The sequence below is a fragment of the Lepidochelys olivacea genome (assembly GCF_965140295.1).
Source record: "Lepidochelys olivacea isolate rLepOli2 genome assembly, chromosome: 16".
Lineage (NCBI taxonomy): Eukaryota > Metazoa > Chordata > Testudines > Cheloniidae > Lepidochelys > Lepidochelys olivacea.
In genome coordinates this window covers 14701396-14715162 of record NC_140426.1, presented here as the reverse complement: position 1 = coordinate 14715162, position 13767 = coordinate 14701396, and the positions used below count along the sequence as shown (strand labels likewise).

Below are 13767 nucleotides of genomic sequence, written 5' to 3'. Positions count from 1 at the left end.
AGCTGGGGTGTGGGCAGCACATACAAGGCGGCAACTGCAGCAGGAGAGGGGGCTAGATTTAGCTCCCAGTCTCCAGCCTGACTTTGTTGTGCCAGGTGAGCCTTTGCAGCCCCCTCTGCCCTTCTTGATTGCTCCTCAGGGCTCTGCAGAGCAAGTGGCTGCAACCGGGTTAGCACTCGCCTGACTCAGTCGCTCTCCAGAGCCAAGTATGGCCAACAAGGGCTGAAGCCAGGGGCAGATCTGGGTCCGGGGGCATCTCCAGTTGGGAACGGACCTAGCTGGCACCCTGCTGCTGACACACGGCTGGGGAGGAGGGGGCAGAGTTGACCACCAAGCCCCAAGAGCTATGTTCCCCAAAGCAGCAGCCTAGCAAGGTTCAGCCAGGTAGTGGGGGGTAACTCTGACCCACTTTCCCTCACCTTGCAGTGGACAGCAGCTCAGTGCCCCTCCCCATATCCCTGCTTGCACCTGCATCTTCTTCCCATGCTGCCAAGTCCAGCCCCGGGGGCTGCCTCTGCCCCCCTAGCCCTGAGTCATGGGATGCTCCTTGCCACCTTTGCCCCCCCCAGGGCACCCCAGAGACCCAGCCAAACATGGGGGTGATTTGCCTCCCAAACCTCCAGTCAAAGTGCTCCCTGCACACCTGTGCTACCTCTCCTGCTCAATGAGTCAGAGCCGGGGAGGGGGACCCCCCTTCACCCACCCCAGGAGCAGTCCCCAGTCTGGAGTGGCTGGTGGAATTGACCTCTGCCCCCTAGCATGCTAGGGTCTGCACCAGGGGGTGCCCGTCTCCATCACCATGCCCCGTGGCCGTGCCCGGCCCCGTGCCCCACAGCAGCCAGCCGGCGCCCCCCGTGGCCGTGCCCGGCCCCGTGCCCCACAGCAGCCAGCCGGTGCCCCCCGTGGCCGTGCCCCACAGCAGCCAGCCCCTCACCTGCACTTGCATGAAGGATCCCCGGTAGAAGCAGCAGGCGGCCGCCGACAGGGCGCTCCAGAGGCTGCACCGCTCGGTCATGGCGCCTCCCCGGGGCCCGGCGCTGCAGCCGGGACCGGCCCCTCGCTGCACCTGCCGCTCCCGGCTCCCTCCTGCCGCCGCTGCCGCGGCCGGGCTTCAATTTCAGCCGCTTCCCGGATTACCTCATCCCTTGTCAGGCTGGGGGCGGGCTCGGGCTAGGCCCCGCCCCCGGCCCCGCCCCCACCCAGCCCGGAGCCCGCGGGGAGCGTGGCACGGCGGGGCCCTGGCCCTGCCAACCCCGGCTGGGAATCCCCGCCCGCCCCACGGGGCGCCTGGGCCCCCCGGGAGCCTGCCAGCCCCCCCACTACAGGGGTGGGGGGGTGCCCCCTGTGGGGGGCGGGCAGGCAGGCTCCAGGGGTGGGGGGGTGCCCCATGGCGGGGGCAGGCAGGCTCCAGGGGTGGGGGGGTGCCCCCTGGGGGGGCAGGCAGGCAGGCTCCAGGGGTGGGGGGTGCCCCATGGCAGGGGCAGGCAGGCAGGCTCCAGGGGTGGGGGGGTGCCCCCTGGGGGGGCAGGCAGGCAGGCTTCAGGGGTGGCAGGGTGCCCTGCCACCCCCAGACCCTGCCAGCCCCCCCCCCTGCCATTTTGACAGCCTGCCAGCCCATCCCTGCCTCCAGGCATCTTCCCACCCGGCTAGCCCACCCCGATCTCCTAGCCAAACACATTGCAGGGCATCTTTGACTCTCCACAGGGCACCTCATCCTGATCTGCCAGCCCCACTATTACAGCCAGGAGGCCCAGCTGCCCCATGCAGGATATTCTCCCACACTGGCTGTGCTAACAAGCCTTCAAGAAGCAGGTGGTTCACAGGGGACAAGCTCTGAGAAGGGAGCCAGCTTTAATTGGCACCAGCTCTGTTTTCTCACATTTACACTCTCTAATCAAAGGAGTAACTAAACCCAGGGGGAAGGAAGGGGACTCGGGTTCACGCCTCGTTTAACTCCCCCCAGCCCAAGCACCCCGGCACCCAGGCCCCTTCAGGCTTCCCTGCATTCCAAAGGCCCTGCCCCACCCAGCACAATCCTCTTCAATTCAACAAACTCCACTGGGGGGTCAAGAGAGTTGCCTGCAACCAAAGTGAAACTGTCCAGCCAATCTCTGGCCACAGCAAGGGCTCACAAGTGATAATAGGCCTGTGTGCTGGGGGCCAAGTTCATCCCTGGTGTCATGCCAGTGGCTTCCATGGAGTAACATCAGGAATGCTTTCAGCCTCCAGGGTCCATTTGGTACCATTGTTTTTTCTCCCTTAGCCCCATAGACCAGGCCTAGCCCTGCACTTTCTTTTGACAGGTTTCAGAGTAACAGCCGCGTTAGTCTGTATTCGCAAAAAGAAAAGGAAGACTTGTGGCACCTTAGAGACTAACCAATTTATTTGAGCATAAGCTTTCGTGAGCTACAGTATGCATCCGATGAAGTGAGCTGTATTGGTTAGTCTCTAAGGTGCCACAAGTCCTCCTTTTCTTTTTGCACTTTCTTTTGGTTCTCTCCAAACTAGGCTGACCTTTGTTTTTCCCTTCACTCTTTACTGGGAGGTTTCTTAGCTTTGTCCGGAGAAAAGTGGCCCTGGCCCTGGGAGAGGCGCACATCCCAGCCAGCAGGAAGCCACCACTCTGCACAGCTGCCATCAGTGTCAGCTGCCCTGTATTGAGTCCTGCCTGCTTGGTTATCCAAGGGAAATCGAATCTTAGGTTGCAAGGCCACTCACAAGGGATGGAAGGAATTCTCTGCCCATCCCATAACCCAGCAGGTGGGGCATCCTAGGAGGTTCTCCACTTTCTCCTGAGTGATTATGTTTTGGCCGCTGCCAGTATTAGACTAGATGGACCAGAGGAGGATTAGAGGCCCAGATTGATCAAAACTTTGGGGGTGAAACAAGGCAGGTGTGTGGGAGAAGGATGAGCCTGCAAGCTACTTATGAACGTTTGAAGTGCCAAATACTGCAGGGAGATATAGTAATACTCACCCATGCAATTGCCAACCATACCCCCATCCCCAAAGGCCCAGGAAGCATATGCACCTGGGCAACCGTGGTGCAGAAGTGCTTGGTATTTAACAGTAGGTGTTAATTGCTGCCTTGAAGGAGCTAGGTAACTGCTAACACACAAAGGTATTTCTGTTGCAGTTAACATATGAACAGTACATTTTCTGATGTAATTAATTCAAACAAGTCCCTCACATCCTGAGGAAAGGACAAAGCAAATGCTCCTGAAGAGAGACACTTCTCCAGAGTGGCAGTTCCACACAGAACCATGCATGGGAAGATCAGAAAGGAAATACAAATACAATATGGGACCTGTGGCTGACTCGGTCATAGGGGCTTTGTTCTGTGACATTTCAAGGGGCAGTGCTTTTATCCCAGTGCTGCCGCCTCCTCTCCGGGACTCCTGTAAGGTATGGAAGCTTTATCATCCCATTTCTCAGAAGAGAAACTGAGGCACAGAGGCTCAGTGATTTGCCTGAGGTAAGACAGGAAGTCCATGGTGAAGCAGAGAATTGAATCTGGGTCTTCCGCATCCCAGGCCAGTGCCCTACCCGCCAGGCTGTCCTTTCTCCCCAGCATGGGACATGGCATGTCCATATTGTGCACCTTTCACGTAAGAGGTAATTGGGGCAGGAAGTGCAGCACAGGGCAGAGTCCTGGAATCCTAGGGGCTATGAGTGAATGGTTGGCCATGGTGATCCAGGTCTCAGCAGACTGGAGTATAGCACACAATGCAATGTGCTTGTGAAAATGCCATTGATGGTGGAGTGCTGTGTGTGTGTGTGTATTTGAAATCTGCCACGTGAACCTGGAGTTGAATTCCCTTCTTGCCTTTGTTTGATAATGGAGACAGTGACACACATGCATTCCCATAGGCATCTCCAGGCCTTCACTGCTGGAAGGGGAGAGCACAGGCTCCTCTTTCATCCTGAATGAGATCGAGGGACAGAACAGATGGTGGTTTACAGGGAGATGCTGAACTGAAAGAATCTGATTGTGATTCGTCTTCCTGAAAAGCCTGTTCCTTCTTGAAGGATTTTGTTGCTTTCCTTAGACAGAGCTGGAGCTTTGGCAGGACTCAGCTCCTCTCTGGAGAAGCAGCGCTGGTTGATACAGCACTGAGCTCCTATGCTGATGGGTACATAGGCTATGTACCCAATCTCCCATCTCTTATCTGCCTGCCTTTCTAGGGCCAGACCTGATCTGTGCCACAATGCAGCTCTCTGAAGAGCCTGGGATTGCATACAGAGTGAAATTTGGATTGTCCTGCAATTCTGGCCTTTATCACTCACTCTTTTCACAATAGCAGCCATTCCCCAGGGCCTTGGGGGGCCTGTCTCTTCCCCAGGATGGGAAGGGGAGTAGTCAGGGCTCAAACTGGGCCAGATCAGGATAGCAGCACTTTGCACATGTGTTAATGACTACACAGGGTGTAAGCAATGGAGATTTGGGCCCAGCCTGTCCAATGAGATGCCAGTCACCCCGTGTTTCACTGGTCCCCTGCTGTCCGGCATTTACAGTAGCTCAGGTGGTGTGTGGTTTTCTACTTGACTGTCAGCTCTGCGCTGCCGCACACAGGAGCGCATCAGCCAGTGGCAGCAGCTGCTCCCACATCAGAACGAAACTGTGAATGAGAGCAAACGGGGCAAGCAAATAGCACTCAGCTCCCTCGGGGACGCGGGCACGCTCACTTCTGTTTGCTCACGGCTCCTCAAGGGACACTGCCCAGCCTGCCTTCTCTTTCACTTCAGCCACCTGGGCTCTAAATAGAGTCACTAAGCAGACCTGGGTTCTGGGCTGCAGTCTACATGCTCCATCCTTGCTCTGCTTGGCTGCAGGGGGGACCTGTTGGGGCTTCATTTCCCAGTCCAGATGCTCTTCATGGTGCTGGTGAATGGCTGTGAGAACAGCTCTGGTGGTAGCAGGAGCAAACCCACCGGGGGTTAAGAGCTGATGAAAAGTCCTCCCTAGCCAGGTCTTGTAGTCCATGAGTGCCAAGCTTGGTCGATTCTCTTAAGAACTCTAGGCCTTGCTAGCACTGAACTGTGTGTAAGCAGGGAGGTGTTCGTGCTCTCTTCTCTGCTTCTTTCTCTCTATCTTTCTTTGCTTGGTTGCTGCAGAACAGCTGGGCTGGTTAATTCTATTTGCTTATCACTTTACTTGCACCACATACAGAAATGAGTCAATGGCTGAGAATCGGAGTTGTACCAATGCAGATTCCCAACAGGCCAGTGCTGCTACCCTGTTCCCAATCATACCTCTTTCTGAGAGAGGCTGGAGCTGGGGGAACTGGGAGCTCTCCCACAACTACTGCAGTGCCACCATTCCCTACAGCGACTCCTGCTGGGGACCCAGATTAGCTGGCAGTCCTAGTGCACCATTGCTTGCAGTGACACCTGCAGGGAGAAGCTGGGACTGAAGGATCTGATCTGGTCAGAGGAGGTGGGGGAGTGATGATGGGGAAACAGGAGAGCAAGCAAAAAAGGTGGTCAGTGTGTCTGGGTTCCGTGGAGCCTGCACTGGAGGCAGACCAATGTCCCTCACTGGTGGAGAAGACACGGCTGTGCAGTTAGGTTTATTATAGTCATTTGGACTGGCAACGCCTTTAACCTCTAACAGCTAGGAAGGGGAATCTCCTCTGCAGAAAGGAATCCCCCTCTGCCTGGAACTGATGCTGCTCTCTTGCTTGAATGAGAGAACACCAGTTGTCCCAGCTGGTAACACGCCAGCCAGGAGCACGCATTATACCTGGATATGGGCAGCACAAGCTCCTGAAAGGGACCAAGCACTCGCTGCCATCAGGGGGGCGCTGACTCCCAGGAGTGGGGGGAAGAGTATTGCAGGCAGAAAGGACTAATGGCAGCAGCAAATGCTTCCACCTGGGGGTAGTGAAATTCCCATTGTGGAACTCAAGGCTGCTGGGTGCGTGGCTGAGGATCAGGCAATCTGGGCATGCAACTGACTTTCATCTAGCTGAGAAGGTTCCGGGCACAGGGAGCTTGTCTTATTTGCCTGTAAAGCACCATATACACCTGGGCCACTGTATGAATAACCACATCAGACGGGTCTCTTTGGTTAAATGCACCAAAAAAAGGTGACAGGTGTGAGGGGAAAGTCACCCCTGTGTGAGGCCCAGCACAAAGCCTTTGCATCACTTTTGTCCCACTTAAGGCCTCAAGCTAGGGTTTAAATGGGGGCATAGGCCTCAACCTAGCCCTCTGTCTGGGGTGGACACACCCTGGTGAGGATGTAAGGTGCACAGTAGCAAGTTACCAGTCTGTGCATGTAAATTTCCACAATGGCTCTGTCTGTGTGTAGCTGACTCCACCAGTTCCTATCACCACAGCTGTTAGGAGATGTCCATGCATGGAGCTGGGGGTGACATACCTACGCTGGCTCTCTGTGACCTCGCACACTAACCATTCAAAGCGAATTGCGGTTGGCCCAGTGCCAGACAAAATACAAACCAGCCCCGTTCAACGCCACACCAAGAACAACTGACCCAAATGGTGAACAAGCTCAATCCAGACAGGAACCCTGGCAGCTGGGGGTTCTGTTGGCTCACCAAGCTGAAAGCCCTCCATAGCTTATACCCATCTCTCTCTCTCTCTCTTTTAGTTAGTTCATGATTTATAAAATGCTCCCATTGCCAAGGCTCTGGATGCACGAACAAATAGAACAAGAACACCAATATTCAACGTCAGCTAAAGCAAATCCCTTCATTGCCACTTCCTCCTCCCCCACCGCCCTTCCATCATCCCCACACTCGGGACAATGCCTGTGTGAACAGAGGAGCCTCACCCTGATGCTGAACAAACATGGACGCTAACATGAGCAGCCAATTCTAGAGCCAAGGACTTCCTGCTTCTGGCCGTGTAGATGTCTAACCTGGGGGCTGTTAGTGGTCTCGACTGCCCTAATGGCATGCAGCCACCCTGCCTTTCCCACATTTCTAGCTGGGAGTGGGGTCTCGCTATGGAGAAAGACAAGAACAACTGCCTTCAAAAATTGTTCAGTGCTGGTGAAAGGACCATCAGTCCAGAACCTATGACCTGGAGTCTTCCCCTTCGTGATGAACAATGGTAATGCTACCGTCCCCCCTCGCTGCCTCCGCCTGACTGGCGGGGGACCACCTCTAAGAGCAGGTGCGTAACTCAGACTCCATCACCTCGGCCTCGCCACCTCGTGCCACTGTCAAGACTTTAAAGAGCAGCTCCTGACTTTGGAGGGTTGGCCAGTTGGGTGCCAAGGGGCCTGATTCTTAGAGAAACTCCACTACGGTGTCTCCAGCTGGGCACCCAAAATCACTAGCCAGTTTGGAACTCTGGGTCTGTGGCTGGGAACACTGACCCACTGGGAACCGGCCTGAGACACCAGCTCATATAACATAGCCCATCAAACTGACAGCGGCGGGGGGGCAACTTCATTCACTACTGAGCTGAGTTGGATTTGAACTGCTGGTGTAGAGGTGAAACTCTCTGTCCCATGGAAAAACTCTGCATCCCCTGAGCCAGGCATTTCCACCCCTGCCTCTTCGAATAACTCCACAGGAAGTCTGCTGAAAGAGGCTCGCTCTTCCATAAAGCCAGCCATCTCCCAAGTGAATTCCTGGCACTACGCAAAGAGCCCTCAGGAATGTGACTAGTTTGCTGGAGGATAAGCAGGGTCTTTGCAGAGGATTTGGAGAGATTTGCACCAACTTTCATGTGACAGCTCCAGAGTGGCTAAATGCTGCTTTTCCCCTATTAAGGCTGAGCGAGGAGATGGCACCTGCCACGGCCCACACTGGCTGTGTCCCCAAGAGAGCGGACACCCCTCCCATTGCCCAGAGCATGAAACGAAGGCAGCTTCCACTCTGAGGGCTGCTTGTGAGGAGGGAGGGGATGCCCTCCACTGTCTCCCTTTGGTGCGCCCACCTACCAACCTCAAAGGCCTCGTGTGGCAGCAAGGTTAATTCTCACATCAGAGATTGGTCTGAACCAAAGCATTGGATCCAGGCCTGGGGTGCATTTGAGGGTATGTTCACACTGTAACCAGAGGGGTGATTGCAGACCTACCTGAGCTAGCTTTAATCTAGCTAGGGTGGGTACCCACCACAGTGAAGCTGCAGCAGTATGGGCCTCAGCATGGCCTGTACAAGCCAACCCGGGCCCCTGGATACTTACTCGGGCAGCTAGTCCACGCTAAATGCTGCTGCGGCTTCACTGCTGCTGGTACCCGAGTGAGCCTGGGTACGTCTACACATGCTGCAATCGTGCTGCCCAGCCCTACTCCATCTCTGAATGGGCTGAAAGTGGGTTGGGAACAGGGGTGACCTGCAGCTCTGGATTCACGTGCAATGGCTTAGGCTCTTCTCTACCCATGAAAAGGCCTGCTGGCAGCTGCAGGGTGCTTATCACCAGGCTCCAAAAGGGAGCAGCAGGAAGCTCCCACTGGGGAAACGCAGCCCTACATAGACGAGGAGGATGGAGGAGCATAAATAGCAAATGAGGTTCCCACGCCCTGCATGCAATGAGACAGCATCCACAGGCTGGTACCTCAGCATCTCTCGCTCTTGGATATTAATGAACCTACTGGAGCAAATGGAACAGGAGAAACAACCAACTTCCTGCAGCTCTGATGGATTTCGACAGAACGTAAAGATGCTCCACTCTAGGGGCTCTTGAGAGCAGGCTGTGTGCTCCGCCCTGCTGCTGGATCTGAAATGCGGATGCAGCTGATCTTTAAAGGAGAAGCAGGGCTTATAAGCATCCACACTCGCACGGTCAGGACAGCCGTGAAAAGACACCCAGTAGAAAGGGGAGGGTTTCTTACCTTAACATATTCACTGCAGGATTCCGGGCCATCGGCGGGACTAGAAGAAACGAAAAGGAGTTAATGACTATCGGAGAGTGACAGCAGTCAAACATGGTCAGTATGCCCCCAGGCAAGTCCTTTGGTCACCCAGTGACAGACCATCCTCAGGGCTTAGGGTGAGCCCAGGACATTCTTCCCAACTCATCCCCAGTCAGGCCACTTCTTTGGCAATGCTCCAGCAGCAGCTATCTGCCTGAGCAGCCTAAAGCATGGTTACAGGGTAATCCCAGCTGGGACTTCCCTCAAGGATGGCTACTTATAGAAGGCGAACAGAGGGAGGGTTCGTTATATGGTACATGCTATAGACTGGTGGGGCCGTAAGGACAACAGAAAGTCCTAACGGTTGCACTATAGGGGCTGCACGCATGTGTATTCCCTCAGTTTCCTGTAACACTGAAGACTAACAGAGCTGTTCCTGCCAGAGGCCATGTACTGCCTGAAGGAGGAGGGGGAAGCCCTGGGTCACTCAAGGCTACAGGGCTTTTCCCAGTTGGGGGAATGACCTGATGTGGACAGGCACCAGAAGTCCTTGTTAAACAGCTAAGAGAACCAACGTGTTTTTCATGTGAAGTTCCTAGAGCCCTGGCATCCCCTCCCCCCTGCCCCATCCCTGAGCTCCTGGCGTGGGGCTTAGCATCCCTAATGCAACTGGAGAAGAATGAGGTCTTTCTTGCAGGATCTCTCCTCAAATCGGCTTGGGCAGCGTCAGCCGGGCCAGGCTTCATACGTTGTCTGGGCTCAGTGGGGTCTCTGGAGTTCATGGCAGTTGAGCCAGAACCTTGGGGAGGTGATGCTATTGGGTGGAATCCTTCCAGACCCATAAGGGCTAGGACTGAGGGGGAGAGGAGCAGGCAGACCAGGTGTGGGGGCTCTCTGTGTTTCCTGGGGGGGGTGTTCTTGTAATCACTGATCCCCCCCCCTCCTTAGCTGGAGGGGGATGCTCATTGCTGATTTTCCCGTTATTCAGGCCTGGATTTCCATCCTGTTCTGGGAACAGGGAGTCACTGGGACACAGACTCACACCAGTGTTTCCTGTGCACCTTCCTGCCCTGCTTGGGCCCCAGCTGCTTCCAGCTGGAGCATAGGGGAGCTCTGAAGGGCGGAAAGGGGTGGGATGGCAGGCCCAGAATAACTTGCAGGATCAGGGGTCAGGAGCCAGACAGACAGTGGTACCTCCACCCACCCTGGGAAGGTTGGTCAGGAAACGGCCCCCCTCCCTCTTTCTACACCGTGCCCTGCAAGGATTCAGCCCCACAAGCCAATATGCTTTCTCAGCTACAGCCTCCTGTTTCTGTTTGGCCTGATGGGACTACTGACAAGAGAGGGGCGCAGAGATGGGTATTCATGGGCTCTGTGATGAGCATACAGCAAGGGCTAGATCCTGCTCCCCTTGACATCAGTGGTACAGGATCAGGCTCTGTGCTGGCTAGAGAGATGGGAGGGAAGGAGTATCCTATCTGTAACCGGACCCTTGACCAAAGAGTCACCCTGGGAGGGAGTGTTAATCAGCGAGCAGGATGGGCACTGAGCCCTGCTGGCTAACACCCCACAATTAACACTTCTTTACTTGCCCCCATGTCATCCTGCGGAACTTAAACATTCACTGAAGTTCCTTGCCCTTATGGCTGCAAAAAGAAACCATTCTGGCTGTGACTCAGTGCCCTTCTGTCTGGGCAAGGTTGCAATTGGAGAAAAGCACCAGCCCCTCCAACACATGAGGAAGTTACCCCATTGAATCTTAAACCTCTGCACCCAAAACCTCCACATTGGTAACGATGTAACTGCAGCATGTGGGAATCCGTCATTCTTGCGTAACGGAGATTTACATCACCCCCTACTAACGGGCGTCCCTCGTTGGAGTGTACCATTGCTGCTGTTTAACAGCTCCTGGCAACAGCCTACAAGCTGAGGCTCAGTGGAGCAGAACGCTGTGTCCAAGTGAAACTGCAGGGGTAGCTTAGGGGCACGGAATACGCTGACCTGAGCGGGAGTTTGGCCAGGACATTGGAGTTAGCACCCCAATTCTTACCAGCAGCAGCAGGGGCTTATCACCGTAAAAAAATAAAATAAAATCAGAACTTCAGTTTAGTTTCTTACCCAAAAGACAGCACCTCCAGCAACTCCTAACATCATGCTGGAGTACTGGGTAGGTAACAAAGAACACCCCCAACCCCACTCTTCTGGGGGTCTCTTTAGAGGTCTCCCATCCAAGTCCTGAGCTATTGCAACTGGCCTTAGCTTGTCAGAACTGACAGGGTCATAGCACAAGGTAACACAGCTGCAAGGCATGGGACATGCCATATAAACTCTCTGGCTTGGCCTACGCTGAAAACTTATCAGTGTAGCTATGGTGGTTGGGGCATGAAAACGCACCCTCCTGACCAATGTAGCTGTGCTGACAGACACGTGCTTCTGTGGATGTCGCTAACGGTGTTTGCGGAGGTGGTGGTCCTATATCCGCAGAAAAACTCCTCCCGCATCTCTAGGAGCGCAGCCATAGCCTGGGACTCCCAGCTGCTTCCAGTTTAATTTTCCTCTGGAAATCACTGTCAGGCGCCAACTAGTGATCAATTGGGAAACAGCCGTTTATTAAGAATCCCAGCTGGTCAAGGGCAGCAGCCTGACAGATCTGAAGTGTGCGGCTGGGAGTTACCTTGGAAGGTGGCTACGTGGCCCCCAGGGCATACTGATCTGCTGCTCTACCACTGTCAGTGGTTCTGAGTATGATCCTTGTTGCTTAGAAGTTCTGGGAACAGACAGACTTGGTTTTAGCTGCCCAAGTGGCAGGTGCAAGGCACAGCAAGACCAGTTATCAGAGGTCTAAGGGAGGAGAACAACTAGTTAAGGGCACAGTCCATGCATGACCTTGCATCTTGACATGATTCATACAGGCAAAGACCATGCATGGGGCCACACTGCTGTTAGTCTGTAAACTGCAGCTCTAGTTCCCCTCCCACCTCCAGCAAACTAAGGAGTGATCTGAAAGGCCAGAGCGTTTAATCCCAATCAGACTCACTGAGCCGGGCACGGGGGGGTGAGTAGGCATTTTAATCTTTAAAAAAGAAATGGTGACGCTCTTTGCACCACGGCTGCAGGAGAAGTCGGCTCCCCCTCTTCCTGCAGTCGGGACCAGTAACCAGGAGAAGCACCGGGGCATTCCATATTGAAACCTCGCGGTTTAAATTTATAAAGAGTAGCATCTTCTGAGTGTCAGAACAATAACTCGACCTGGAAAAATCGTAGGGGACGTCCCGCATTCGGCATCCACAGTGCCAGAGCCTCCCTCTGGGACCCCGGGCTCCTTAAATGTATGTGCGGACAGAAAGCAAACCCAGACACGCGTGCCATAGAGACCCACCCCTGCAATCGGCTGGGAAGTGCCCATTGTAGAAGCTGGCTTTCCAAGCAGAGAGCAAGGGGCCAGTTCTAGCCTGCTTGAAAGGTGCACAAGGGGTTGTATAGGAGCTGCAAGGGCTGGGAAGAATTCTATGGGTGAAAGAGCAGCCCAGGGCCCTACATGGCCTCCCCGCACAGGGCCCACCAGAGCAGATGGGCGCACCTGGCATGAAACGGAGCAGGGTTCCGGGCTGCGATGCTGCCCGCAGGAGCCTGCCGTAAGTTAGAGCAGCCCCAGAGCCTGGCATTTTAGCTCCTGCAGCAGCCTAGAATCTAGAGCAGGGGCGGGCAAAGTTTTTGGCCCGAGGGCCGCATCTGGGTATGGGAATTGTATGGCGGGCCATGACTGCTCACAAAATTGGGAGTTGGAGGGCAGGAGGGCTTCAACTGGGGGTGTGGGCTCTAGGGTGGGGCTGGGGATGAGGGGTTGGGGGTGCAGGAGGGTGCGCCGGGCTGGGACTGAAGGGTTCAGAGGGTGGGAGGGGGATCATGGCTGGGGCACGAAGAGAGATTCAGGGGGGCAGGCTCCAGCCACGCTTGCCTCAAACAGCTCCCAGAAACAGCAGCATGTCCCACCTCTGGCTCCTATGAGGAGGTGCAGCCAGGCAGCTTTGTGCACTGCCCTGTCCGCAGGTGCTGCCCCTGCAGCTCCCACAGGCTGTGATTCCTGGCCAATGGGAGCTGCAGGGGCAGCACTTGGGGCAGGGGCAGCGTGCAGAGCCCCCTGGCTGCCCCTTTGTGTAGGAGCCGGAAGGGGGGACATGCCCCTGCTTACAGGAACCGGGTGGAGTGGGGCAAGAACTTGACTCCGCTCCCCGGCTGGAGTGCCAGAGCAGGGCAAGCCCCAGACCTCAATTCCAGTCTGGAGGGCCAGATATGGCCCCTGGGCTATAGTTTGCCTATCACTGATCTAGAGGGCGCTTAATGCTATCTTCCCCCGCCCCCGCCGGGCTGTTTTTCCACAGGCTGAGAAATGCTTCCTCCCCTTACACCACTACAAACCGCATGTGTAGTGGGGCCATCCTGATCCAGCAAAGCACGTGCTTAACTTTAAGCATGTGAGTAACCCCAGTGAAATCAGTCACAAACTTAAATTCAAGCAAGCCCTAAGCACTTTCCAGTCACCGGAGCGGTATCCTCACAGGGCAGTGGCAAACAGAGCCTGTCATAGCAGACAAACTGCCCATCTCTTGGAGCTGAGAGTGGGAGGAGAACAAGCAGGATTTTTGCTATTCGTTTGCTATTCAGCTCTCACACACACACCCGTACCAAGGGGGAACCCTTAAAATCAATGGAGTCACATGGTGGGGGGGGGGTGTCAGGCCCCATATGTTACATTGCTTTATAAACTTTTAATGGTGTAAATGCTTGGGTGTTCCATTTTCCACATGCCGTAGGAGCATTTGTGGTGTGTGGAGTGACAGCAGGGAATTGCTGGGACTTTGTCTATGCTGCACCTTTCATTTTGCAGGGAGTCTGCCTCTCTGCAGTGGCTATTTTGTGAGGCAGAGATGACGCAGA

At 55.1% G+C, this 13767-nt stretch overlaps 1 protein-coding gene across 3 annotated transcripts in view; it reads right to left on the bottom strand.

The window, feature by feature from the left end:
- Positions 1-13767, bottom strand: part of SH2D3C (SH2 domain containing 3C) — a gene marked incomplete at its 5' end in the record, with an annotated part of 54769 nt that overhangs the window by 27757 nt on the left and 13245 nt on the right. For 2 of the 3 annotated variants that reach the window (XM_084650114.1, XM_084650115.1), the window contains one exon: positions 8809-8848. In XM_084650114.1, coding sequence (XP_084506240.1) covers positions 8809-8848 — 40 coding nt within the window. Of the gene's footprint in view, positions 1-934; positions 1101-8808; positions 8849-13767 lie in introns of those variants that run through there. The other variant, XM_084650116.1, reaches the window with a different exon arrangement.